Here is a 27,756-nt window from a genome sequence, read left to right on the forward strand (position 1 = left end):
TGAATGAATCATGCACACTTGTGCCTGAGTCACTCCGCCACACACCGAGAGATATTATTTACTGCTGCTGCGGCACTAACACAAAGTAGCAGCTGGTTCTTTGCCTTGGGTGCAGCATTTGTTTCAGCTCTCATTGAACTGCTACTTGTCACTTGATTTAGTAGTGAAATAGCTTTCTGGAACCAAATCATCCTTTAGAAGAAAGTGGAAAAGCCGTAGATGTCAGCAGTTTTGTACAAAGACGTGAGCGTATCAATTTTAGTTCTGTTTTTTTATGTATTTATTATGTATTCTTTGCCAGTACTACAATGTGCACTTCTTTTATTAATAAAAAGTAGTATAAAGCTACAGAATTGTATAGTGAGACACTCCGAACATACAAGCTAAGATAGGCTACAAAGGCTATAGCATATATACATACCTATAGTATCCTACCAGTATGCTAACTGACTCTTTGGCTGAAACCTTTTAACACCTTGCTACTGTGAGCACCCGGTATCTCTCTTTTTCCTAGATATCTGGCAATATTTCAAGTTTAAAAAACTAGATAACAGCTAACGTCAGCATTCCCAACTATAATACTGTAAGCTAGTTTACAGGGTTAGCTAGAAATGTAAGCCTTTCCTAGCCTATCATGTACCTCTGTCAAACAGTAATTGTAGCAGTAAAGGTAAAAGTGGCTAAATGCTAACACCAGCTGTTCTCTAACTGTTGTTCTTAGCACAAGTCTTTTTCAAGTTTTTTCAAAGTACCTTTAAAAGTAATGCAATTGCTGTTCCACAGTTGTGTTGCATTTAGCGCAAACAATGCTAGCACGCATTAGCATGTACACATGCAAATTCAGATGGTGGAGAACATAGTTAGCCTTACAGGCTTAACATAAGTTGTTAGCATTATCTTTTCCTCAACAACGAGCATGTTAGCATGCGTACATTAGCAATGAGCTCAAAGCAGAGGTGTGCTTAAACTCAAGGTGAATGCTAGGTGCTCTTGAAGGCTAATAAGTTAACTGTCGAGGGAGGGAAGCCATTGGGCGTTCTTCAGGCACAGCGAGCCAAGGATGTAGTTTAGAAATAAATAAAAGGTGACCGGTTTTAGGCCCTCATTGGGTCTTCCTCAGGGCGTGGCTTGGATGAGTCATGACTTGGATGACATTACCAGATTTCTCTCTGAATATTCCCTACTGTTTTTTAAAAGCATTGAAATGAAAAATGTTATTTCCTCTTTGTTTATATGAGTTGAAAACCTGGAGAAAAATGGCCACCATGTGAAGAGGGTCAAATGCTGAGATATTCCAGTCTTGACCAAATTGTTCGAGCCAAAGCGACACTGCCGGCAAAAGTGTGAATGGACACCTGAAATGTTGGAAACAATCTCTGACACTTCCTGTTTTTGTCTCCAGGATCTTCTATCTGGCATCCTCCGTGCAGACAAGCAGCCAAGATGGAGGAGAAGAGCAAGGTGGGTGGAAAAGACCTTCGAGCGAGAACGTGTCAGAATAGATTCCATGCTCGAGGTTAATGCGTCACAAATCCCCCGAATAGAAACAGAATGGATACAAAGTGCTTGGCTGTTCTAAATAGGCGACAAGGGAGGGGGGCCTACGTTGATCGCACATTGCATCAGCAGCTTTACATCCACTATCCGCCCTTCCTCCATCTCTATCCTCATTCCTCATCATAACCCGTCTCCTTCCCAGAAGCAGGTCCGGATACAGCTCAATGACGTCCCTGAGCATCAGGTTGGTTCTCCTGTACGTCCCTGCAACACCTCACAACCCTCTGCTGCATGGGTTGCTCATAACGGTTGCTGCTGTATTTGTTTTCCCTAAAGAAGCAGCGACGCTTACATGCAATCTGTTGTAGAGACTTTTGATTGGTCGGAGACTGACGATAATAAGTAGCTGCACGTACGGAGATGCTTTCGAGTAGAGGCGGCTGATGTGTGTCATAAGCATCTGAATCTGTAGAGAATAACACTTACACAACTTGAGAGACAGAGAGGACATAACAGATGATTATGCAAGATGAGAAGGTGTGTTCAGGACTGAAAAGACCTGGTGCCAATCCTAGCTACCAGGTCATTAGACTGCTCAACCTCAAGCAACTAGAAGCAGTAAAGTTAATCCAAGCATAGATACAAATATTTACTTTGTTGTAACAGGGAATGTCCACTCTCTGTCTTCAGGCTGTGTGCTGTACTTGTAACAGTAACATTAAATGTGATGGTCAGAGTCCAGGACAGCTTCACTAAAAGCACGTCTGTGTACTTGATCAGAACTTATCAACAATGATATAAAGGCCAAAAGTTTGTGTCACCTTCCTACCCAGAGTGAAATGAGAAGATTTAATATCATGTCTGTGTGCTAAGTGTAGCGTGTGTCAGAGTGTGCTTTGTCCTAGCTTAGCATAAGGACTGGAAGCAGGGGGACACAGTTAGCCTGGTTAGCCTAGCTCTGTAGGTTCTGAATAAGATCAAGCTAATGCTAAAGTTAAGTTTATCTTTAAATAATGATTGTTTTGGATGTATTTAAGGATAAGTTTGTGAAGAATTAGAAGTTATGCAGTGACAGACAGTTCCACTCATTTATTAAGTAAACATGTTGCTTCTGTTAATCTGAGCATTTGCTGCTTTTTTATTACATTGAGTACATGTTTGGCTGGGTTCTGGGTCATTGTGATGTTTCTTTTCTTTTCTATTTGGACAGAATAAATGTAATTGAATTAAAAATTTGTTTCATTAAGAAAAATATAATACTAAACACAGAGCACTGAATAGAGTGCTCTTTCTCTGGTGGCTTAAAGGACACCAAAAAAAACACTTTTTAACAGAAAAGCTGAACAGGATATCTCTTCACGAACAGCATGAGCTTGAATGAATGATTAATAAGTAATATCTCTATCTGTTACATCCGCCAACCTGATTTTAACATGATTATATATGTGTGTGTCATTTAGGTGACCCGGACTTCCTCTGAGAGCATCACTTCAGTCCCAGCCTCCAGCGCCTCGGGCTCCCCGAGCAGAGTCATCTATGTAAGACCGCGCCGCCTCTGTGTACCACCGGGGGCAGCAGCAGCTCTTTACCCTTTTAAATGTGTTCATTCTTCTTCTCTTTGCTTCCAGGCCAAACTAGGAGAGGAGATGCTGGACTACAAGGACCTGGCAGCCCTTCCAAAGACCAAGGCCATCTATAACATAGACAGGCCTGACATGCTGTCTTACTCGCCATACGTCAGCTACCCGTCTGAGGAGAGGCACTACGGCGAGGTAGACACACCGGATCTTCTCTATAACATACATACATACACCTCCAGTGATGGAGTTTAAGTTTGAGATTTTATCCATTGCCATAGACTGCAGCACTGCATTTTTTACATCAAGGGAAAGAGTGTGGTGGCTTTGAAAAGCAGCTGTTGCATCTCATGAAAGCAAGACTGATGGAAGTGTTTTTCCACAACATTTGGTGAATGAAAAGACGATTAATCTCTCAGGTTTCGTTGCTTCTCTGTCTCACTTAAATGAATACCTGATTTGATTCAGCAAACGTCCTTTTGTTTTGTGTTATTCGCCTTGCTGTCCCTCCATCATCGCCCCTCACGCTGACAGTCAGTATCAGTCATTCACTGCTCCTCTCGGAGTCAAACCCATTCCTCTGCAGTGCAGTCACTGTCTCGTCTCCCTGTGTGCGCTCACTGAACAGCCCTCACTGCAGATTTCATGACTCACCATCGTTGAATGATCACTCTCACGGTCGGATGGTTAACTCATATAACCATATGAGTTCGTCCTAATCATTGGCTCTCTCCCCCTCTTGATTTGCAGTCCCCCCAGCTGCTTTCTCCTACTCCTACTGAGGTAATATGATGCATGATGTCTCACAGTGGAGGTCCAACACCCTTCATCAGTGCTTTGCTGTGCGTGTGTGTGTTTTTGTGTGTGTACGTGTGGCACACAGGAGTTGTATTTATATACTTGGAAGGACTTGTATAAGATTCTGTTTGGAGTGATGACTCTTAAAGGGACTGAGGAGCTTTGAAAGGTTTTAATGGTTGGTACAGATGATTGTTTTTCATTAGCATAAACGGACGTCTTACGTTTTACTTGATGTGTTTGTGCGTGCAGGGTGATGGTGAGAAGTCACCCCGTCAGCGGAGGCCCTCCAGCCCCAGCTCCAACAGCTCCCTGGGGGGCTACGGACGTTACACCCCGTCCCGTTCCCCCCAGAACTACAGCCGACCAGGTAACACCCTCATACACACGTATGGCACACAGCTATCAGTATTTCTACATTTCTGGAGGACATTACCTTTTTCTCTTACTTTTATTCTGCTTCGTAAACATAGCATTGTGTTATCATACTTTTAAGTGGACTTCCTGCATGTGATCAAACCTTAAACCAGAAATCAAATGACATGCTCCTGTACAACTTGCTTTAAATCTGCAGCTGTTATACGGTATCATTTTGCACTGTCAAAGCCCTTCGGATGATCTGAAAACTGCGCTTGACTGGCTGTCAAGTTTAGCAAACGTCTGCTAATGTTCCCTCCTTTTTCCCCTGACAGCCGGGTGAAGGATTACTTTATGTTCAAGCCCTTTAAATATTCACATATCAGTGCTTAAAGTGATAATCTCGAAGATTTCATTTAAATAAATGTCTGTTAAGTCTCTATCTATCGCCGAATGAGGTAACACAACGGTGATTGAGCCTATGGCCCGCTGATGCAAGCCTTTGCATTTGCAGTATTACAGACTGGGTGTCTGTGGCGACTTGCGTGGAAAAAATCACAAGCGGCGCCCAGTCAGTGACGCGTTTTCCATCAACCAGCAGTGGTTGGTCTGCCAGAGAGGGTAGGCGGAGCTAAGCGGCTGCTTTTCCGCTCTCTGCAAGCGTTGCGAGTAAACAGTAATCTACTATGGCTGAACAAACAAAGAAAAGATGGATGACTACAGATACAACTTCAAGAAAAAGTAAGAATCCAAATTGGACGCTCAGATGAAGGCAAACAGTCAGCGAGGAAAATCAAGAGTTACAACCGGACCCAGCCGTGGATGTCACACATGCAGCACTGTCCGGGTGCTCCCGCAATTACCGTTTATCGCCACAAGCTGCCGCCAAAGAGAACGAAACTGAAATCTTCGAGATTACCACTTTAAAAACGACAGAATACATGTTCTTGCGAGGGCCGATACTTATCGAGTGTCTCAGAATCCCCACTACAAACTGTGCTGACTTTGGTCAATGAAAACTTTCCTACCTGGTAGCCTTGAGAAGTAATTATTGAGCTTTCTACACTGATTTGTTTAGTAAGGAGAAAAGTTACTGTATTTCATGTGCTATGTTTTCCTGACAGATGTTTTTTGGAATCAAAGTCAATGTAAATCAAATGTAGAAAATAGCACACTTGTATGTGTATGCTTAAATACTATTTAAAGGGGAAGTCCACCTAGCCGCTATTGGCATAACGCACCCAAATTTACTGCAAGGACAGCACAAGACTGATCAAAACAAGTAAGTCTGTGATTAAGGAAAGCTGATAAAAGGCTTTTTAATACTGGGTCTAAAGTTGGCACAAAATATAACCGAGAATTTTGGGTCACTTGGGACTTTAAGACACTTGATAAGTAGCCTACCTGTGGAAATTGATGTGTCATGGGTTCTTCCATGGTTACTCTTTGAAGACGCTGAAATTTCTTAAATGTATAACAGATAGGGCTTCACATTTATTATCCTAAAACTCCCCTGGAAAAGATTTTTACTGCAAAAGAAGCAGAATTTTTTCCTTGACTCAACATGTTTCCTGTGATCTGATTGGACATTCAGGGCCAGAGGTATACCTTGGTGGTAGAAACAGCAGCCAGGCCCGTGACTCCAGTTCTCTCCCTTTGCCTCCAAATCTTATGGGCGCCCTTAAGTACCCCTCCACCTGGGCAAGGGACTCATCCCCCCTCCCTCTTTACAATACTGGTGGGGCTGAAGGGTGCGCTGGTGGTGGCAAGTACTCGCCCATACCAGCAGGTGGCACTGCAGCCTTGAATTATCACCTAAACCCCACCACTCTGGCCATGCTGCAGCAGCACAACTACATCCCTTACTTCAGAGGTATCAGAGCACGCTGAGGCCGAGAGCCAGTCCAATACAGACCATGGATGACTTGCTGGGATCATTGATAACAACCACAACAACTTCCAAGGTTGTCCCCAGACAAAACAGAAGCATGTAAGCGTTGGAATAAGAATTCATGAAAGCTAGACGGACAAAGATATCCCTCCAGCAGCAAGTTGCCGATCTGATCTGTATTTGACTGAGACTGTCGGTCCAAACGAATGGAGTGCTGTGATACCACCATTGAACTGACTTGGCATGGGCTGCGGTTTAAGCATCAAATTAACCATGTGTTGGAAACTCACACTTCGAGATCTTTGGATCTCTTGGTTCACCGCAGGCCGACGAGTCCTGATGGGAAACAGAACATCTGCTCCACGTTACCACTGTTTGATCCCTCGTGAAGATTTATTTTTGTTAATTCCTGAACCAAAGCCATGAAACTGCTAATCCTATCTACGATACCACATGAAATCAACATCACAAACCAGTACTGTACACATTCCTGTAGCATGCTGTAACCCCTGAAGGAAGGATTATCCAACTACCTCCCTTTGCTTCATCCAATCCCCTGATCTCCCTCAACCCTCAGGGTTCAAACAGGACCCCCTACCTGACCCTAAACCTAGGACATCCCTGCATCTCAGTTTACCTCCTCCTAACGGTAAAACACTAGTAGTCTTTATTTCCTCTGTGTCGTCACTCCCCTAGTGGAATGGTTAGCAGGTTTTGTGATGTTGTTGTAAGGTATCGTGATGTTGTTGGGTTTCATGGGGTGCATCAAGGTACGATCCTAGGACCACTCAGAGTTCTCATTCTGCTTGCCCTGTTTACTTGTGTTTGTGGACGTGTTTGTGCATGGTTTAACTTGATTAAGTCTTTCAGAGGACGGTAAAAGGTGATTTCATTTACGTGCTTGTCCGTTTGGGTAGTTGACCTATTTGTTTGCCTGCTTTTAAAACCTAATCTACCATGTTTTTTTTCCCTGAATGATCCCTTCTTCATCGTCATGTCTCAGACTTGATCCCTTTGGTGTCAACTTGTTCTCGCTCTTGATTTGAATCTGGAGGAAGGTGCAGGCTTTGATTTTAAATGACACATTGTGTATGAACAAGCTACTCATTAGTCAGCAGATGCATTTATTGGAAACAACTCTATTGGCCAAGGCGCTGAGATACACCTAGTGTAAGTTTTAGCTGTGAACCAATGAGATACGATAAAGGGATTAGTCAGCATATTTCTTTTTGTGAAGATGTTGTTTAGTTTAGATCCTGACAGAGAAACAGAACTTCTGCGGATGGATAAAGAGACATTTACAAACACCCCTTGTTATAGTCAGTAGCGTGATGCAAGGCCTACCGCGCAAATTGAATGGAATAAAAAAATGGCAGCCCTAATTAAAAGAGTTCACTAAAATCCACTTATAGAGAACCTCTGCCTCTACAGTGAGGTTATTTTGACTATCCAGAACCCTTGGAGTACGTTTTTCCAACATGTGCCTGCTTGGACCATTTGCACAGAAAATCACGAACACGCGGTCCAGGGTTTGTTGGCGGTTTTTCCATGACAGGGTGGGGAGGCTGAGAGGAGAGTCCTCGATGTACGAAGATGAAAGAAAGGATGAAACTGAGGAATGAAATAGGCCGAGCGACGAGCTGTAATTTGGGGTCTGTTTGCCAGTTTCAGTGGCATGTAACAGAGTGCACTGCTGGTCCTCTTCAGGCTCTAGCTGTTCCTAACATGCCGTGAAAGAGGGCTATTTGTTTTCATGCAAAAGCTTTAATGAGCTATCAGGTTCTCTCAGAGACTTAAGCAATACAATTTAGGATCTTGCAAAGCTGAATAAGGCATTTTAATCTCCCTTAATCCTTGTTAATGATACCAAAACCATATTTTATATCTTGTTATCGTGTCATTGGTTTCTGACTGAGAAATGGCATCCACCTTCAGTCTGATGTGTAATCTGTTCACATGAATTATAATGCATCTCCTCCCCAAACTTTCCAATCCTCCATCACCTCCTACTTCAGCTCCAGATGTTTGTATGGAGGATCTGCCCTACATTTAGAACTGCACTAACAGTACCCTGGTGTGTGTGTGTGTGTGTGTGTGTGTGTGTGTGTTTATGGGCATGTGTGTTTGATTGCGTGTATGTGTAGGAGATCACCCAGACCAGCACTAACAGAACTGCTGTGTATGTCAGTGATCTCATCCACTTGCATCCAGATCACTGCCAATGGTTCCTCTCTGTCTGAGGAGGAGAAGAGTGTGTATTTAATCAGCTAACACGCTCTCTCCTGCAGACTCTAAAACCCTCCCTGTTTCCTCCTCAAAGCTCTGGATGTAAAGTGTTTATTACTTTTGGCTTTATGGGTGTCAGTGACTCCATCACCCAGCCTGCCTGTGATGTAATACAATGGGGTGCGTTGGGATTAGAGATACACATCACACATATGTATCCATCACAATGTGATTAATGCTCAAAACACATTGGACAAATTGGGTGGCTTTCCATTGTTTAAGCACGTACACTAAATACGATAAAGGTTTTGTGTTTGTAAACTGTTCAGTGATGAGAACAAATGTCTGGGTCATCCATACCTGGCAGGTAAATTATTCTTGTGCTAACATTCAGTTTCCCCTGGATTGTACACCTCAACTGCTTCTTGCCTCTACTTTGCTTTCCACTGCAGAGAGTACCCACTTAAAGTAGGCAGGGTTCATGCGTCTCATGCAGCAATCAGAAGCACCTTGTTGGTCTGTAAGAGACACAGAAGGACCTGAGTCAGTGTTTGATGAACAGGGCTCAATCAAAGTTGCATGAAATCACCTTCAGTGCAGCTGAGGTCAACCAAAAAAAGGTACCAGATACTTTTGAGAAAAGGAAAAACAGAGCAAAGCAAATAGAGTTGATGCTGAGTCATACCTTCCAGTGGAAAAGCAGCATCTAGTTGATATCAGCTGTTTCTGAGCATTTCAGGGGACCTACCAGAACCAGCAGTCTTATAGCTAAAGGTGCAAACATTTTCTGGGTTTCAAGAACTCTTCAAGTTCCAAAGGAAAAGATTTCAACGACCTTAAAGAAGTATTCTGTTCTGCAAAGCATTTCCACTTGTCTTGAGCAGAGTTCCATGGAGCTGGACCCTGTCCCAATTCATCCTGGCAAGAGGCGAGACACACCTAGACAGACAACCCTTCACATACAGTTAACTTTACCCACAAACTTAACTTAGAAAGGCCCCAGCTGACCTGTTTGAATCCAGGACCTTCTTACAGTGAGGTGAACCAACGCTGCACAACCTCTCCAACACATCTTCAGTAGCTGCTCGAGGAAGCCTGTGAAGTTAGAAACAGAAAGCAAACTTTGACGATGGTTAAACTCTTTGGTTATGTTTGGATGGGAAGCAGTCGCCCCAGGTAGAGGAGTAAGGGTCTGTCATTGGTTCCCGTTCACGATTGAGCATAAGAGCAAGAGCTTAGCCATAATGCAATGGTATCAAAGTACCGTCAGGCTTCATTCAAAACTTTTTCTATAGTCCTATGCATTGGTCAAGGAATAAAATTGGAGATACAAGTAGTCAAAGTGAAGTTTTCTTTGAGGGATGGATGGTCCCAATCTTTGAGATGAGCAATCTAAGGTGATAAGACCACTAGTTTTATTCTGCAGGTGTTCCAGAAGACCCAAGAGCAAAGCTAGCATACTCTGGAGTGATCACATAATCGTCCCCACCTTAGCGCTTAGGTATCCCAAGGAGGAAATGGAGGACGTTGCTGGGAAAAACAACAAATTGGTCTCATCACTTAACAGATCAGTAGGATTCTCTTCCAAATTCTCTACCAGACGTTAGAGACATTTTTAACACAGTAAATGGCTGGGTTATCAAGTCACCTGCATCATTATGATTATCAAAGCTTCCTATTTGCGCCGTGTCAATATGACTAACATAACACTGCCTTTTTGCCCTTCCCCCAACACCCTTTGTTTTCCCCAAACCCCTTTCCCGTTTGCTTCTCATATCCAACGCTCCCCGACTCCTTTTCCCGACTGGAGGTAGTGAAAGTGGTCGGAGTACCCCGAGCTTATCCACCTATTCTGATGGCAAATCCCCCTCTTCTACTTCTACATACATGGCTGCTCCCCGGCATTTCCACATACCAGGTAGGCACTAACAAACCGCTGTTCTCCCAAATCATTTCCCCCACTTTTTGTTTTCAAACTCTACAACTTGGGTCGTCATTAGCTACAGTGCTCGATTGTGAGGCTTTTAAGTCATAAAAAACTACAAACCCCAAACAAGCTTGCCATAAACAGTTGGTGCACTGGACTATTTTGGAGCTCTAAGAACCTGGGTTCAGGTATTTGATTACCAACCAATACCTGAAGAGTTTCCGTTGGTGTTACGTTCGTTTGTAAGGTTTAAACTTCGACGATGGCGGTTCGGAAATGCAAGACTTTTATTTGGTTTTCAGCCACCGATTCATGTTTGACAAGTAAACTTTCCTTTATTAAGAATATATTCGACTTTTGTTTTCCATTGTATTCAACTTCTTTCTTTCCAGGTACATGCAGATAAGTGTTGAGAAGCTAGCAAGGTAGTGGCCCTCATGCAAGAACATTTTAGTTATCCTGTCCAGAGGTTTGCTTGGTCGAGTGTTCCAGGTTGGGTTCAGCAGTCTTCTCACATTTAACCAATGTTTGTGTTAGTGGGAAGTTTTAGATGAAACTTTTTGATGGTGCGAAAAAAACACGACAATCTTGTGGATTGTTCAGTTTCTGCAACAGTTGAATTGCTGTAAATTTAACCAAGTAACACCAACTTCTCTTCATTGGTGACACCTGATATTGGATCTGATGTTATAAATTGTTCTTGCACGAGGCCCAATGTACTGACTACTCGTTTACCTTCCTTTGATCCATACATTTTATCAAATATAGTTTCATTTATATCTCTAGTCCTGTTTTATTTTCTAATGTTTGCTAATTGTTTGCATCACTCAGGATTAAGTTGAGTCATTTTTACTGAAGTTGACGTTAAACAGCACACCCTTCAAAACTTTCTGTCTCCCACTTGGTTTTATCCAGCATATTGTTCCCATTGACATTTACACTGTCAGTCATGCAGAGGGAAACAAACCTCCCATGTTGGAAGCAATTAAGTGGGGAAAAAACTGCCAACGATTATCCACTTAATGGCTTTCAGAGTCATTGTCCTTATTGCTTTTAAATGGATATTGTTTCAAATGCTGGCAGGCTCTGAAACAAGCCAGGGGAACAACCCAGATGTGTTGTTTTGTTGTGAGTCATGTTTCTGCTGTGGCTTAATGTCAGACAGTTGTTACTAAGCATTTCTGTCAGAGGCCCATCTGGGTCCACTGACATTAAGATGGATTAAATAGACCTTAGGGTAAAACATGCAGTCCCCATTATTACAGAGACACTTCATCTGGCAGTACAGTGAATGCAACACGACTTCAATGTTTGTTGAGTTGTTTATAATATTAATTTTGTTGTTTTGGATTTAATTTGGAATCGCTAATAAGAATGCTAATACGAGTAGACTGCAGCCTGGGGACCGTGCGTGCCTCTGATATTATTCTTTAATTGAATCGTTCTGCATCAAGTAACTTCCCTTTGCTTTTCAACAAACACCAATAAATTGATGTTTTTGGAATTTGCTGCATGAATAATAAAACTGTTTTTTTTCTGATGTGTCATAATAAAAATGACAGATGTTTTGTTTTTAAATCAAGCTATACTTGCGCCCCCTCCCTCCCCCTTTTGCTTCTTCAAAATACCTCATCCCTCAATAACTGCTAACTCATGCTTCTTTTCTCCATTCTCTCTCTTTCTTTCTCTCCCTCCCATGTTGGCTTTGTCCATTTTCTTTCCTCTGCGTCTGTCCCATCTTCAGAGACTATGGTCAAAGATAATATCTATAGAAAACCCCCCATCTACAGACAGCATGGTACAGTCTACTTCCTCTTTAACACTTCCTTCTCTGGTCTGGTCTCTGCACGATGTGTTGCATGTCGCCTGTCAGTCATCTCGTCATCCCAGTTCTCTCCCCTTTTTCTCTAAGGCCTGCACTTGTCTGGTAGGAGTCCAGGGATCTACATGCATAGGACTAGGACAAGTGCAAGGTTGAACATTTGGATGTTGGGCAACGCTTTGGCACAATGTTGCAACCAAACTGTTGGCCCTGCTCTGAGAGCAGCTGTCCTTCTCTGCAATAAAGTTAAATACATAAATGATGCATTGGGCTAGGTGGCTCATAAAAAAACAGCTGACTTAAACAGATTTTATTGTTCACTTTTTTCCCCTCCAAGATAATTCTTTTGATAAGGCACACACATGGTTTATGCCTCAACTTCTTTCCCAGCAGGATTCCTAATTTAGTTGCTCAAAACTCAACATTTGCACACAAAAACCTCAAAATTTACTGAGTACAATTCACAAAACACAACATTTCAGAAAAGACGACATTTCTGAAAACAGCACATTCCAGACAATTAACAAAACAAAACATTTAAGTAAACAAAACATTTAACGAAACACATTTCACAAAACTCATTTTAGAAAACACATTAAAAAACACATTTCAGAAAATAAACCATTTCCCAAGATGAAACATTTCTGAAAACTTGTGATTACAGAAAACTCAACATTTTTAACAACCTTTCACAGAGCTCAACGTTTCACTAAACAAGAACTTTAAGAAAACACTTTCAGAAAACACAAAAATACTTCAGAAAATAAACAATTTCCGAAAGAAATATTTCCCAAATCTCAACAACCTCTCACTGACCGAAACGTTTCACAAAATAAGAACTTGAAGAAAACTGCAGATAACATGAAATTTCCCAGAGAAATATTTTGCAAAACACGACATTATAGGAAACACAACATTTAAGAAAACACAGTTATACTTCAGAAAACATTTCACAACACAACATTATAAAAAGCACATTTCAGAAGACATAAAAGCATTTCAGAAAAAGAAATTTCACAAAAACACAACAATGCTTCAGAAAACATGACATTTCAGAAAACACAAAAACTATTTTAGAAAATAAAATTTCAAAAAACAAAAATTTTCCCAAAGACATTTTTCATTAAACTCAACATTAAAGAAAAAACTTTTTCAGTAAACAAGACCTTAAACAAAACACCATATTTCAGACAACACAACATTTACCAAAACACCTACACTTACTACACCAACTGAAAGTTAAACTCTCTAGATTATATCTGATTAAATGAACACTGACTTTCATCTTAGAAAACGTCTACGTTGTTGGATTTCAGCCTAATAAACCTGACCCTGAAATGACGTTGTCTGAGCCGACACTGCAACACAGCGACACATTGATGTTAGAATGGGACTGATGGGATTTGGGGCTTTGGTAGGTAACTTGCTCACCTCTCTCATGCATGTCTGCACTCATCTCACCAGCTCATTTGTTGGTTTTAGTGGTGGTCTTGTGACTGTGTGTTCACTGTGAATGGTCGGGTACATGATTCACTTTGTTCGTATGATGGCATTAGTGTTGCACCCATCACTGTGTCTCTTCCCTCACCATTGTTTGTGAGTCTCTTCTATGGTGTACACTTCACTGTCGTTGCCTCCAGTTCTATGGTTCACTCACAACACACTGACGTATGAGTCCGGGGAGCTTTAATCACCTCTATCACACAAGGAAGTATTCCTCTTTATCAAATGTGACAAGTAAATCAGCTGCATATGGCATGGTCCTACAGATTTATGAGCTGGCTGTCCGTATCTTGATTGTGTGCATTCAAGCAGATGTGAGGTCACTGACGAGGCGTTTGCTGTCAGTCTGCCAACAAAGGGGAAAAAATCCCCTTTGTTCCAAGTAGAGACTTCTCCTAATGGTTTAACCTTGACATCATGTTTGAATGGACCACACATACTGTTGTGGAAATTGGGCCCATTAGTCCAGTTACGTGATACATGATATAAGATTAGTCACAATACCAATCTAGATACTTCTGCCCACTGTACATGCTAATGCCAATGCTAATGCTAATGCTAAGTATATCTGTAAGTAACCCAGTTAAGTTTTAGCTTTTGGGATTGCCTCATAAAACTGTTCTTTGTGATGCTTTTGTTTTGCCTTTTTTTTTTACCTTCCTGTTTTGATAAAAATACGCTTTTATTTTGACAGGAAACAAAAAGACTTCCTGCTGATTGTAAAAGTAACATGAGGGAGGTAAAGCGGTAAAATGGTCAAGGAGTGAAATGTTTTATGTCTTAGCACCCCCCAAAGAAGCAGAAGGTTACTTCAGACAGAAATATTGCATTGTTTAAATATGGTTTGTGTTTAAAGTTTTTAACGACAATAACAAGCTACATAACTCATGCTAAGTGAAGTTTAACAGAGTAAGCTAGTTTTGCTCCAATTCATATTTTACTATATAAGAGTTTTAGGGCCACATTATATAAAAAAAATCAGAGATTATGGGAATGAAGTCATAATTTTACAAGACTCGTAAGTCGTAAGAGAAGTAATTTGTGATATTACTAGAATAAAGTCGGAATATTACGGGAATAAAGTTGTCATTTTATGAGAATGAAAGCATAGCATACATGAACCACGCAAGAACATGCGAGATCTCCATCTTAGTAATGCACAAGCTCATTACACAGTTTTATATGACAATGCTTTAGTATAAGTTTCACAAATATGAAATAGTTCATCTTTTGGTACATCAGCGCCACTTTGTCACAAGTATCAGGACTCTGAGAGATGTTTTTATTTGGAAATGAGTCGTGATTTTAGTCTTTTTAGCGCATTCAATAAATGTTTAAATGATCAGTTGAAGTGTCTGACCACCTTGTGGACGGACATGCTACAATATCCATGTATCACTTTTGACAAAACTGCATTAAATCCAAGTAGAGGATGTAGATTAAACGTTCAGACAGTTACATTTTCATTGTCAGTGCTATATCTGCAAAAACAAGCACTTTTATTGGAAGTAATTTGACTGGCTGCATTGGTTCCATAACGCATAGAGTGTCCACAATGAAAAGTGTTCATCCTCTGGAGAATATGAATGCACACAATCAATTTCAGAGTCATTTCCTGGTTTGATTTGATTAAATGTTACGTGGAAATTTTGGGCTGATGGAAGCACCAGAGTAAAGGACAGAAGGTCACAAGAAGACTTTATTATCATCTGGGGACAAGGACAAATCAGAGAGAATTTCATGGAATTCCAACTATTTGTTTTTAAAACTTTGTGTCATGGATCAAAATATTTGACCAGGCCACCTGTAATCAGTTGACCAATGGGACCATAGATTTATAACTACATTTCACTGTAATCAGGACTGTAGTTGCTCTGGTGACCAGTGTATCAGACTCCCAAATTGTCCATGTAGCCCCAAGAATCCTGTCCACACAAATGTTGGTGGTTGCTATTCACCCCTTTGTACCCCACAGTCACAGTGTGTATGCACAGCTCCCTGTAGATGCCGTCTGCAGCTGATGATGTCATGGCCCGGGTGTGATTTACTGTAGTTTTAATAGTGCGCTACATTGGAGCTGAGAGGCTGTTTATCCAGCTCATTACCTGTGACTTCCTGTAACATGTGACTGTTTTACAGCTTCTAGAACATCCTGGCAGGATGGGGAGGATGGCAAGGTGGGTCTGTGTGTATGTGTGCGTCCATATCTGTCTCTTTTCAAGCCATTTTCTTCAACTTTGCAAATACTGTACATCCATTTACTAATTCACTAACTCATACTTTGCCATCATCCATCACTTCTTTCCATCTTTCTGTCTGTCTGTCTCTCTCTCTCTCTCTCTCTCTCTCTCTCTCTTTCTATAGAGGACCAGTTGGATGATCTTGAAGAGTGAGATTGACGGACACATGGGTCCAGAAGACCTGGACCCCCGCAAATCCACTTGCAGTCTGCCCACTGACACCTCCCAGCCCAGTGAGTAGCCAATCATGAGTAAAGCCTTGTGTGCGTGACATGAAGGATAGCTCAAGCATGAAATGAACATGATTTGTATTTCCTTGGCAGATTTCCCCTACAACAAGTCGGCATCTTTACCCGGATATGGAAGAAACGGCATCTACAAGGTGAGCTGCCAAATGGCGTGCTAACGGACAAAGTAGCGTCCTGATATGAGCATGTGATATAAACAGTGTTTGGCTCAAATCAATCAAAGATGCTTCCTGTAACTCAAGACGTCAATACACCAGAAGACTTTTAAACTCCAACTGGATTCCCGTTGAGATTATTTCCCATCATGCTCCTGGTGGAGATTCACGAGGAGTAAAACAAACAGTGGGGCAGAACGGAAGCAGCTTTTGGCCACTGCGACCACTGTGAAGTGGTTTTGTTATCTCAGGTGATGTTAGCTGGTTTAGTGTTACAATCTTGGAGGTCGCTGGCAATGCATTTACTTCCTCCCGACTTTAAACTTTCACCACTTTCCCAAAGTTTACCGCCACTGTGCTTACGCAGCAAGCTTCCAAATATGGCGCCACAGTCAGTGAGGAGCCCTCCCTGAAATATCCTCCATGTTCATGATCTACCCTGCTTCTGGTTTGGTGCTGCACTGACTTTATATAAGTTGTTGTCAATATTCATGTTATTTGCATGACCCATGACCTGGAGCAGAACGGTTAGAAATATGTTGAATGTAGGAAATCTAAACCAAGTAAACACAGTAAAACCAAAAGTACGATGGTCGAGGCCAAAGTTGAAGCAAGAAGTTGCGGCGAAAAAGAGATGGATGCTTGTGAAGGACCGTTTTTCCAAAAGGAAGCCTGCACGTTTGTTTCCTATCCGTCTGATTTTCATGAAAGCTTCCAAGAAGTCAGTATTTCATTGATGACTACGTACAACATACAGCACCTAAGCTAGCTAAAGCAAAAACAACAGCAACCAAGATGTAATAAAACATAGCCGTCACCATTCATTACCTCACAATCTTAACCATGCCTGTCACATCTGGCGCCATGGTTTATGTATTTCCACCCAGCCAACATGACACATTACCATAACCCTTATCAAATAGAACCTCCCTGTGCGTCCTGTGTTTCTGAGATATTCAGATCTGGCCCAATAAAAGGGAGAGCCCGAAGCCTTGGCAGGCCTCGAGCGGCGGCAGGGGGTGTGTTTGATTTGCCTTGGCTGTCTCACTGAGAACTTTCTGGAACTCGACTCGCTGCAGAGTGACTTGTTAATTGAAATGGAGTGTGCCTGTCGCCATAGTGAGGGGTTAAACAAGCGCATCAACAGATTAGAGGACCTTTAAAGAAAGAGCTGACGGAGGAGTTGAGAAGATCTGACAGGAGCTGCATTTATGCTTCATGTGCAACATGGAGAGATCGTCCCTCCCCCTGACTCCAAATTTGGTACAAACGTCTGCTTGGACTCAAGGATGAGCTGATTAGAATTTGGTGGTCAAAGGTCAAAAGTCAAGGTCACTGTGATTCTCAATAAAGGTTTTTTCAGCCATAATTTAAGAATGAATCTGCTAAATTCCACATAAATGTCTAATAGGAACACGTTAAAATCCAAAAGGTCAAAGGTCAACTTCACAGTGAAATTACAATAGACTGGAAAAACCACAGACTGTATAAAAAGATGGACGACGTGACAGCTCCTGGAGCTGGATGCACGGCGAGCATGCAAACTCCTCACAGAAAGGCCCCCAACGTCCCTAACGGGGTTCGAACCGGGAACCTTGTAGCTGTGAGGCGATAGCGCTAACCACTGCATCGTATCTCAGAATCGCCCGGAGGAAATATCGCTCAATTTGGTACAACTGTCCACCAGGACTAAAAGATGAACTGGTCACTGTGACCTCGTCCGAGAAAATGCTCCATACCGTTCTCGATTGGTGGACAATCTCCCCTCGTTCTAACCCTCACTGGACTGACAATCGCTGCAGAGTCTCCCCTGTTAAATGTGGTGCTACTTACGCAGATGTTTTGCTTTTAGGGTAATGTATTCTTCCATATGTTTAGATTATACTTGCTAACCCCCGCCCACATTCAATCCATCATTCTGTGGGAAACACACGGGTGGTAGTAAACTGAAATTGGTTGGTGAGGTAACTCTAGTTCCTTATCCAAACTCTATCACCCACAGTGCTGCAGTCAAACAAACCAGCATCTTCGTGTGTTTACACCAAAGTTTTATCAAACTCCCCCACAAACCCTCCACTAATCAACACAGGAAACCTCAGAGTCGCGTAAAGACCATTAAAAGTTCTCCTGCTCGCCAGAATCCGACCTCCCCGAGCGCTCCTCTCACAGTTTGGGTATCAGATTTCACAGGGGTCACGCAGCACCATTCGCTCCACGCGGTCTGGGCTCCGGTTTATTATGAGGACGTTGGGGGTATTTAGTCTATCATCCACTGATGTGATATCGCTGCTCTCCCTCTGTGTTTGTTGATGGATGGAGGACATGCAGACCAAACAGAGCAGAGGAGGAAATGAAGGCGCAGGAGCCGCGACAGATTCATGCTGCAAAGTATATTGGACGATTTTTCACTTGCTGACATTACTGGTTAGCGATGTTGACGTGGTGGATTTAGTGTGTTGGCAGAAGAATGGAGGGAGATTTTATATTAATATGGAGCTATGAAACAGTAGACTTGTATTAGACAGCATTTCTGAGCTAACACTTTGCACTCCGTCCTTTTTCTTTGATGCAAAATGCTGCCTAGCGTGCTGCTGACGCACCCTCCAACATCAAATCCCCTTCTCTTGTAGTCTTAGTGACTCCGTTATCTACGCTCACCATCAGAAGAACCTGTCACCCTCTTTTCCTTTCGGTCACCCAGAAAGAATGTGAGCAAGTCAAAGGCAAAACCGTGACTCAAAAGACTTTCGGATGAACCCTGGTTTTGATAAAGACCAGCGATGTTCTCAGCAGCATCATCTGAATGATGGTTCTAACCGGTCTGTGTTTATATGTGCCTGTGTTGCTATAGGCTGCCGAGATGGTGGAGGATGAAGTGGACACAGACTCCCACAGCTGGGGTGGCATGAGAGGTGAGAGAATGAATGAATGCTGTGTATCTCCTGCTCTTTGTCTTTGTTGTTCAGCTAGATGCATAAAAAAGGACATCACATACAAAGCAGTCTGCAGATATGTGTTCTGTTTTTGTCCGGCACTGTTGATTTGAGAAGAAGATAAACTTTATAGGTGAACATTCTGACTTGCGTCGATAGGGGAATCAAAGGGAAACATAGAAACTAAAAAAATAAATCTGCATTTGAACTTTTGATATTCAATGATTCATGGCTCATCATCATTAAATTACATTATTTTCCTCTTATTGGAAACATTGAGAAACCTGTGCTCATTCAACTCAACTCTTTAAATGTAAAAAAGCCTTTAAAAGAAGAAACATCTGGCATCAGACCACATGAAGAAACAGTTCCTTTCATTTATTGAAGTGAAATATATTTCTCTGGTGAAGCCTTTAAAAACACTGCTTTTAACAGATTGGAAGCTACAGTAGGATCAACAGTATAGTCCCCTATTCGTTCATGTCATACCTTTAAGGCAGGCTATGTTGATGCTGTTCTAGCGACCAGTGGAGTCCCCCAGGGCTCGATTCTTGAGCCTCTGCAATATTATTGAACCTCTATGTTCTCTTTGTGCAAAACAAAGATTTCACTGTTGCAAAAGGGGACGACAAATCAAACAAAAGTGACTGAATTCTTAAAAATGACCAAGAATATGAAAATTAAATTGTTTGAACTGCATTTGCAACTCGCGCAACAAAATACGACTGAGCAATGTGACGTCTTATACATCTTGCTCTTGTGATTTAAAACGGCACAATTTTTTTAACACTGTTGCTCACCTTTCGATTCATCTGGCAAAACTGAATCAAGGCATAAAAGTGGTGTTGGGTTATAAATCAGTTGTATAAATAAATGTAAATCTAATGTATTTAAAGCTATAATCTCGAAGATTTTTATTTAAATAAATGTCTTTCGTGGAAAAAATCCAAAGCAGCGCCCAGTTAGTGACGCGTTTTCCATCAGCCAGCAGTGGTTGGTCTGCCAGAGAGGGTAGGCGGAGCTAAGCGGCTGCTTTTCCGGTCTCTGCGAGTGTTGCGAGTAAACAGTAATCTACTATGGCTGAACAAACAAAGAAAAGATGGATGACTACAGATACAACTTCAACAAGAAGTGAAAATCCAAAGAAGAAGAAACAAACTCGACGCTCAGATGAAGCAAACAGTCTGACAAGGAAAGCGACCGTCAGCCAGGAAAATCAAGAGTTACAACCGGAGCCAACCGTGGACGTCACACATGCAGCACTGTCTGGATATCTGGGAAGTGTGCAACCGCAATTACAGTTTATCGCCATAGGTGCTGCCAAAGAGAACCAAACAGAGATCTTCGAGATTCTAACTTTAAATTAGGTAATTAGTTCACTGAGCCACCACCACTACCCTGAGTTTAGATGGCTAACATGAGCTAACAATAGCATCTTATTATTTGACTTTTAAACCACATTCCCCTGCCCTACATGAAAGTACTCCAAACGTTTTCTCTGCAGAAAATGAATGTGACTTTTACATCCAGAGCCTTGAACCCCCAAAATAACTTTACGGCACTATTGTTGAGAGGTCCAAACCTTAATCACAAAGAGAGAGAGGATATTTTCCTCCAGATGATAGTGTAAGCTAAACTCTAAAATGCGAGAAGGCCTGTCATTGAATCACAGATCAAAGGTCAGTTTACAATCCCTGATTACATTGTGACCAAGCATGCAGAGCCCCGCAGCCCTGGCTCTGGATCAGTGACTGGAGGGTAACAACGTGCAGAGGTGATGTCATTTTTCCAGCTGCAGAATTACTGGTGTGTGTTTACAAGTGTGTGTGTGTATAATCATGCCTGTATCTTTGGCAAAGACCGAGTTGACTGGATGCCAACCTCATAACTGTGTGTGTGTGTGTGTGTGTGTGTATTTGTGGGTGCACAGCAACCGTTTATAAAGGGTTTGACGCCCTTGACATTCAATATTTTTGATGAGAATTGATTCCACAAGGTGTAATTTATTTTATTACATAATGGGTCTGCTATTCAAATAAAAAAATAATTGTTCCACCAGATTAATTCTCCTTTTCTCTCGCTTTCCCTCCCTCGCAGAATACAAGGTAAGATTACTTTAATTGGTTAATACTCTGCTAATAATATTCTTGGCTGCTCTGGGTTGTGATTGCATTCCCTAATAAATCTCACACAATGCTTTGTCTGTGTGTGCCAGATCTACCCGTATGAAATTCTGGCAGTGACGCATAGAGTGAAAGTGAAGCTTCCCAGAGACGTAGATCGCACCAGACTGGAGGTGAGCTGTAATCCTTTCCTCCCCGCTCTGCTGTTTCTCTCCGCTCTCGCCTGCAGGCCATTAAACAACCTGAGAAAATGTTAACTTGCGGTTCAAACAATGACTTACGATCAGAATTATGCAGCTGGGGTCAGAGCGGCCGGGCGGCTGAGTCAGCCGAAGCTTAGAGAAGTGCCATCTCCAATCTTTGCAGAGCTGCATAACTAATTACAAGTTTGTTTTTTCGTGGTCAGAAGTATGTGCACAGGGATGTTTGTGTACTTTTTCTGCAGAGATGATTTCCATGACTTGGCCCCTAAAGGCCTCAGCATGCTTCTTCTAAAGTGATGAGCAGGACGAGTCAGAGTCGGAGCATAAACTGTTTATAACAAAGAGACAAAGCCACCATGAGGTCATCCTGGACCAGTTTTAAAGCACAGCAGCAACAAATAACAGCATAGTTTATGGTAAATGTGATATAATTAGAATCCTTTAACGCTTCTTAGACTCATCAGTGTGTCTTTCAGTACAAACAAATGCAAAACAAGACATTTTTCAGGTCACTGTGGCTGCAAAACGTCTCCACAAAATAGCACAGCCCTAAAGCAAACCCTGCCATATCGTCTTTTTAACTCCAAATGGGAGCATAACTTACTAAATGAACATTGACGGCGACTTAAAGGTAGTAATTAAGACCAAAAACTCATTGGGAATGTTTACTGAGGGAATAAATCAAGTGAGAAGAAGGCTAGTTTTCTCATTCAGTCAGACTGCAGGCGGTTAGCTTTCCTCTTATATTCAGGGTCCAGACTTATAGATGCCAATATACATTACAGCAGTAGACGGCGTAAAGCGAGTGTAACCCTCATGACGAGTGTGTCACTCACAGCTACAGAGCCAGGTGGATGAAAGATGGAGAGACGCGGTGATCATGGCTCAATAATCGGCCGAGTTATCGGACAAATTATGCTGATTTTCAGATAATGGTTATCAGTGCAGCAGAGTGTCAAGCAGCCAAGAAATACGTTGTCACGGAGCGTAATGTCCGAAGACGGCGAGCCCAAAAAGACTTACAAATAACAGTCAGAGAAAATCGTGCTGTGGTCCTCAAAGCGTCCGCTTCCAAGAGTTTGAGAGGAGCGTGGACGAATCAGTGCTTCATTTACACGTGTGATTACATTTGATTTAATTTAAATGTGACAATTTAATCTTAAAGATATTGAAAACATGATTTTATTCAAAAGGTTTTAAACACAACAACCTACCTTGTTTTCTTCAGTGTGTTTCAGTAAAAACAAGATTTGGTCTTCGAACAGTCTTCTTCCAAAAATTATCGTCTTATAGGGTCGCTTTTCATTCAGACCAATACGGTAAGGCTGGAGATATACTCGCTTAGAGACATACTTGTCTCTGCATGACATGTGTTACTGAAGGATAACTCTAGAGGGCACAAGAGAGCTCAGGCCGTATGCAGCTACTGTATGTGCGGAATGTAAACAACAGACATGGCGACACTCGAGGTTACTGTTGTGTTCATATGTGAGATCACGGCAGAAACAGCGACAGCTTTTGTGTGTTTGATGGATCGAACTCACCGTCTGCAGCGTCCCCGCTCCGTCTCTCCAACATGCTCCTCCGTGCTCGGACGTAACGCTCCCGGACTTGTTCCCTTCAGGTTTCCACGTCGACTTCTAAAACAGAACTTATCTGTCTGCAGCTGTTTGACAGGCATGTTTGTCTCTGTGCAGCGGCAACGACACATCGTACAGATGTGGATCATTGTGGACCTGGTCAGCTTGTCTTTGTTGTTGTCCCTGCTGCTGTGTCGACCCTGTCACATCCGCTCTACACTGCCTCTACTGCTCATGTGCAGACTGCAGCTTGCGTTCACCTACGCCTAGCCGACGCTCCACATGTGGTCCACAATTGTTCCCCCCACCTTAAGTGTAGCCACCTTGTATGGCCCAATTTGAATGAGGCATACTGAGGTCTTTAGTTTCACTTAGGGGAACCCTTCATGTTCAACTCTTTGGCGTAGGTTTGGTGTGTGACTGGCCTACAAAGAGAACTGACCCCTTCTCCACCCAGCACCTCTTGGTGATACAGCTGAGGCGTTCAGTCCGTGAATAGGAACAGATCTGGTGGAAGCCCGGAACAACCAGAAGCGTGGAGGCTGTTTCAGCGGCAGATTAATGTCCTACGTTCTGGAACGAGGTGTTCAACAATGACATGTGGGTGTAGTTTCTCTGCGGTGCAGCTCGCCGCGAGGAAAAGTTCAAGCAGAGACATGCTAAATAAAGTCAATAAAACGTGGTATTTAGCTGGATGTGAATATAATTGGCGGTATTATTGCCTTTACTTTCTGATGTTGTATCACTTTACTTCCTCTCTTTCTGGTTCACGGCGAGTTGAAGCCGCATGCATGTCGTGTAATAAAACATTAAGCACTTAATGTACTGTAATAACTAATTTCCTGCAGCTGTTATTCTTACACTACCCATTTACAGATTCAACCGTTCACATGAAAACAGGAAATATCGGAGTCGGTGAAGTCGTCTCTGAGTTGTGGTCGGTCTTGTGGTGCAGCACTGATTACCCTGCTGTCCTTTTCCCCCCAAACACCCTCCTTAAAGTATTTAAACCTCCAGTAACCTTCATACGAGAACTCCCTGTGAGACTCTGGGTTTAGGGAATGTTCTCCCAAGAGGAGTCAGACCGTCGGGATACGGAGGTGTTACTGACGCAGGAGATCTCCTCTGTGGTCGGGATCGCTCGCCTGGAGTTCACTCATCATTAGTGTGTCAGAGAAATGTATTGCAGCGTCTGTTTTACCCACCGCCGTTCTGACCTTTGACCCCACAGTGGGGTTGGTTTACCCAAACTAATCAGCAGCTAAACCCGTATCAAAACTCGATCTCAGAGCCGAGCAGGACGCTTAAACTAGCCAATGAGACGCGCCAAAATATCAGCCAGAAAGCTTTTATGTGCAGGGGAAGTTAAAGGAATAGGTAAATATTTTTTGGCGACGAGGGGCAGCATCAGTGCGTGTGATGTTTCTACTACGAAAGGATAAGCCTATTACTCCAGCAGGGGATGGGAACATGTTGATCCAAGCACACTGAAATGACCAAGAACACGACTGTAGGTGCGATGTTTAAAGTCTTACGTAACTAACAGACTTAAGGAGAAGGGGAAGGACCTAAACCCAGATACATTCAGACCGTTGAAATATAATGACTTTCTGTGCTTTAGAAATGTGTCAGACCAGGAACAGATATCAGGCTGGTAGGTAGGAAGGTTAGGAAGGTAGGCCCAGGTAGGACACAAGCAAAATGGTAACAAAGCGTGGCAACTAGGATGCACTCCAAAACGAGCAAAGAAAATGTTTTGGTATACGGATTTATGTCCACACGTACACGGGTATTTTTCAAAACGTAGCTTTTTCTTTGCGTTTTGAGAAAGTTGTACAAACAGCCCATTCTACATTCCTACAACACCCAGCATGCATTGTGCCCCTCCCTCTGAAAGGAACGGCCCAGTGAGAGATGCTGGAGTTAAATACGACCGTTTTTGCTGCAGGTGATGGCTCAGAGCGGGACAGAATCCGTAATACCGGTGGATCGTCAAAAAAATCTTCCGGTCTGCAGTCCGTCTGAGATTGAGGAAGTGCAGTTTAGCGAGCCTTTCCCTGGTTTTCCAGGGCTCATTGGAGAAGCGGATAGCGTCCCCCAAAGGCACAGAGCAAAACTGCATTTTTTCCTACCTTAATGGCATCAGCTCCCCGTAATAGCATGATAGGACTGAGGCTGAAAATCGGCGAACTTGCCCTTTAAGTCATTTCAAATTAAACAACTGCTGTAGGAGTTTGTCGTGACGCTGAACTGAAATACATGTGACCTGTGTTTGACAGCTGAGAGATGACACCTTTTGTGAAGCCATATGAGCGCTAGTTTTACAACATAAATATTATGATAATGCAGTTTTCTTAGTCATATGAGTTGTATTCTCCGCTCATGTTATTATCCTGTCAGCAGGGCAAGTGAAAAATTAAAGGGATCAGGATGTTTTTCCCTCAGGGGGAAAGGGCTGCGCACAGTGCACTTAGTAAGCATACTTCTCCTGCTGTGTGTTTCCTCTCCAGAGACACCTTTCTCCCGAGGACTTCATGCGGGTTTTCGGCATGACCCTGGACCAGTTCGACCGCCTCGCCCTCTGGAAGAAGAACGACATGAAGAAGAAGGCCCGCCTTTTTTAAGACAGGAAATACAAAGCAAACATCTCAACTCGCATCCGTCCTGTCCGGAGAGGGAAGCGGAAAAACAAAACCCAACCCATCTGAAATATCTATATATGCACCGCCATGATACCCTTACTTTCCTTCTGTAAAACGCCATGCCATCTTGCCTGTGACGCTGCGGAGAGAGGGAGAGGCTCCGCGCGGGGGACACTTTCACCATGTTGAGGCAGCATTTATCGCTTTTTGTATGCAATGTGGTGCGAATGTTTGACTGACGACCTTACAGAAGAGGACGAGGAGCTGCGTTTGCATGGCCTGTGTTGATGCTCCTCGCCTCCCGTGTGGTTTCTGCATCCTCCCCCCAAAATCTCCCGCCCATTCTGACGCTTTCATGCGTGCGCCCCGGCTAAAGACAGAACCGCTTTTTCTAGTCGTCATGCAGGCCTTCTCCTCTGCTCCTGTGGTCCTGACCGTTTCATGTGCGCCTTCTTTTACTGTCAAGTTTTCATCAGCAGCTAATTTGGTTTATGATCATGTCTGTCGTTTGCTGCTCTGCCTTTTCTCTCTCTCTCTGTCTCTTCATCACTTTCAGTTATGCTCCCTCCACCGACTGTTACATCATCAAGCCGATTCAGTTTTACAAGCGTTGCCATCACTGTCAGACAGAGAGGAGACTGCAGACGCACACTGTTCAAGCATGTCAGGCAGAATAAAAGACAACTCCAGCTGCTCTGATCTACTATATCAAAAGCACCTTATCGCACTTTTGTTTTCATTAATCAGAGATGTCAGGAGAGGCGGGCCGGGGAGATTTAATATGCGTGCCCGTGTTTGAATGCGATCCCATATCTTACGCAAGCGTCTCGTAAAATCAGCTCAGATTGGAGAGATGCCAGAACATGGCAGTGAATCACAGATAAAGGGAGCTGAAGGGGGTGAAGAAACACTCTGTAAGGGAGGGTTTCAGGGTGTGCAAAGGTGTCAAACATGCAGCATTGCCAGAGTGACGCGCGCTCACATCAAACACACAAAAAGAAATTATTTTTATAAGCTATTTTTGACTTCTGGAGAGCAACCAATCATGAGACACGGACGAAGGGAATCATGATATTGTTTAAAAGGAAAAAAAAAAAAACCACGCCGAGTTCGTTCAGCTTCCTGCAGCAGCACTTCAGCATACAGTCAGTGCTCTAACCGCGTTATGAGAGTTAACTCTTTATATGTTTGTTGTTTGAAAGCATCGTCGCGTACAGTACACAAAAAAAAGCGCCACAGTTTGTCGGCTTTGCTTGATGATTTCTGAACCGTAAGCCGATCAACTCGCCAACTAACATACCGTACGATGTATGTGAACATATACTGGACATATAGCTGATATATTTGTCTGTATACAAGCCATGGTGTATAACTCTTCAGGCATGCATGAGGGAGGGAACTCGGGGGGGGTTTGTCCTGATTAGAAATGTATGAAAACATTACGGTCGATGTGGTTTGAGTGATTTTCACATGAAATGCCCAGGTCAGCTGCTTACATTAGCTTGTGTTAGGTATTTATTTAATTGCAATATTAAGGAAGGGATTTTATTTTGAAATCTTAAGGTTGTAGTGTCGAATGCATAGCATCAGGAAGAAGAGAAACATATCAGATTTTGAGTTTAACCTGAGTGTCAAATCAGTTTTTTTTGCTCCTGTAAGTAACACACTAACTGTTGTCATAAAACGTCATGTCTTCTTTCTAATATCATCTGCTATTAAAGTGCTTTATCCAAACTACAGAGTCACTTTGGACTGCAGTGTTTGAGTCTGTTAAACGAATGTTAGAAGCTAGTATTATGGAGCCATCAAACCTTTAAGTGTGTAACTCGTTCAGATGTGTGGATGTTGATGCAACAGGAGCTCGGAGTACAAAGGAGCCAGTTGATCTGATCAGGATGCCTCCTGTGCGCCTCCCTGTGGAGGTTTCCGTGCACGTCCATCTGAGAGGAGACACCGAGAGCCAACCTGGCCTGGGAGCACCGCGGGATCCTCCAGGAGGAGCTGGAAAACGTTGCCATGGAGAGAGACGTCTGG

General features: G+C 42.8%; 1 protein-coding gene across 1 annotated transcript in view; it reads left to right on the top strand.

Moving 5' to 3' along the window:
• ablim2 (actin binding LIM protein family, member 2) overlaps positions 1–27,461 on the top strand; it is a 72,860-nt gene extending 45,399 nt beyond the window's left edge. Inside the window, exons 8-24 of the mRNA XM_069672328.1 lie at positions 1,403–1,461; positions 1,700–1,741; positions 2,958–3,035; positions 3,126–3,269; positions 3,825–3,857; positions 4,125–4,242; positions 5,824–6,102; positions 6,698–6,769; positions 10,157–10,264; positions 12,018–12,071; positions 15,738–15,775; positions 15,963–16,071; positions 16,162–16,220; positions 19,093–19,153; positions 21,272–21,279; positions 21,390–21,470; positions 25,591–27,461. Coding sequence (XP_069528429.1) covers positions 1,403–1,461; positions 1,700–1,741; positions 2,958–3,035; positions 3,126–3,269; positions 3,825–3,857; positions 4,125–4,242; positions 5,824–6,102; positions 6,698–6,769; positions 10,157–10,264; positions 12,018–12,071; positions 15,738–15,775; positions 15,963–16,071; positions 16,162–16,220; positions 19,093–19,153; positions 21,272–21,279; positions 21,390–21,470; positions 25,591–25,704 — 1,457 coding nt within the window. The 3' untranslated portion in view covers positions 25,705–27,461. The remainder of the gene's footprint in view (positions 1–1,402; positions 1,462–1,699; positions 1,742–2,957; positions 3,036–3,125; positions 3,270–3,824; positions 3,858–4,124; positions 4,243–5,823; positions 6,103–6,697; positions 6,770–10,156; positions 10,265–12,017; positions 12,072–15,737; positions 15,776–15,962; positions 16,072–16,161; positions 16,221–19,092; positions 19,154–21,271; positions 21,280–21,389; positions 21,471–25,590) is intronic.
• Positions 27,462–27,756: the final 295 nt, after the last annotated feature.

This window comes from Semicossyphus pulcher, unplaced genomic scaffold (genome assembly GCF_022749685.1).
Source record: "Semicossyphus pulcher isolate SPU_LCO1_2020_fin unplaced genomic scaffold, fSemPul1.0.p SCAF_21, whole genome shotgun sequence".
NCBI lineage: Eukaryota > Metazoa > Chordata > Actinopteri > Labriformes > Labridae > Semicossyphus > Semicossyphus pulcher.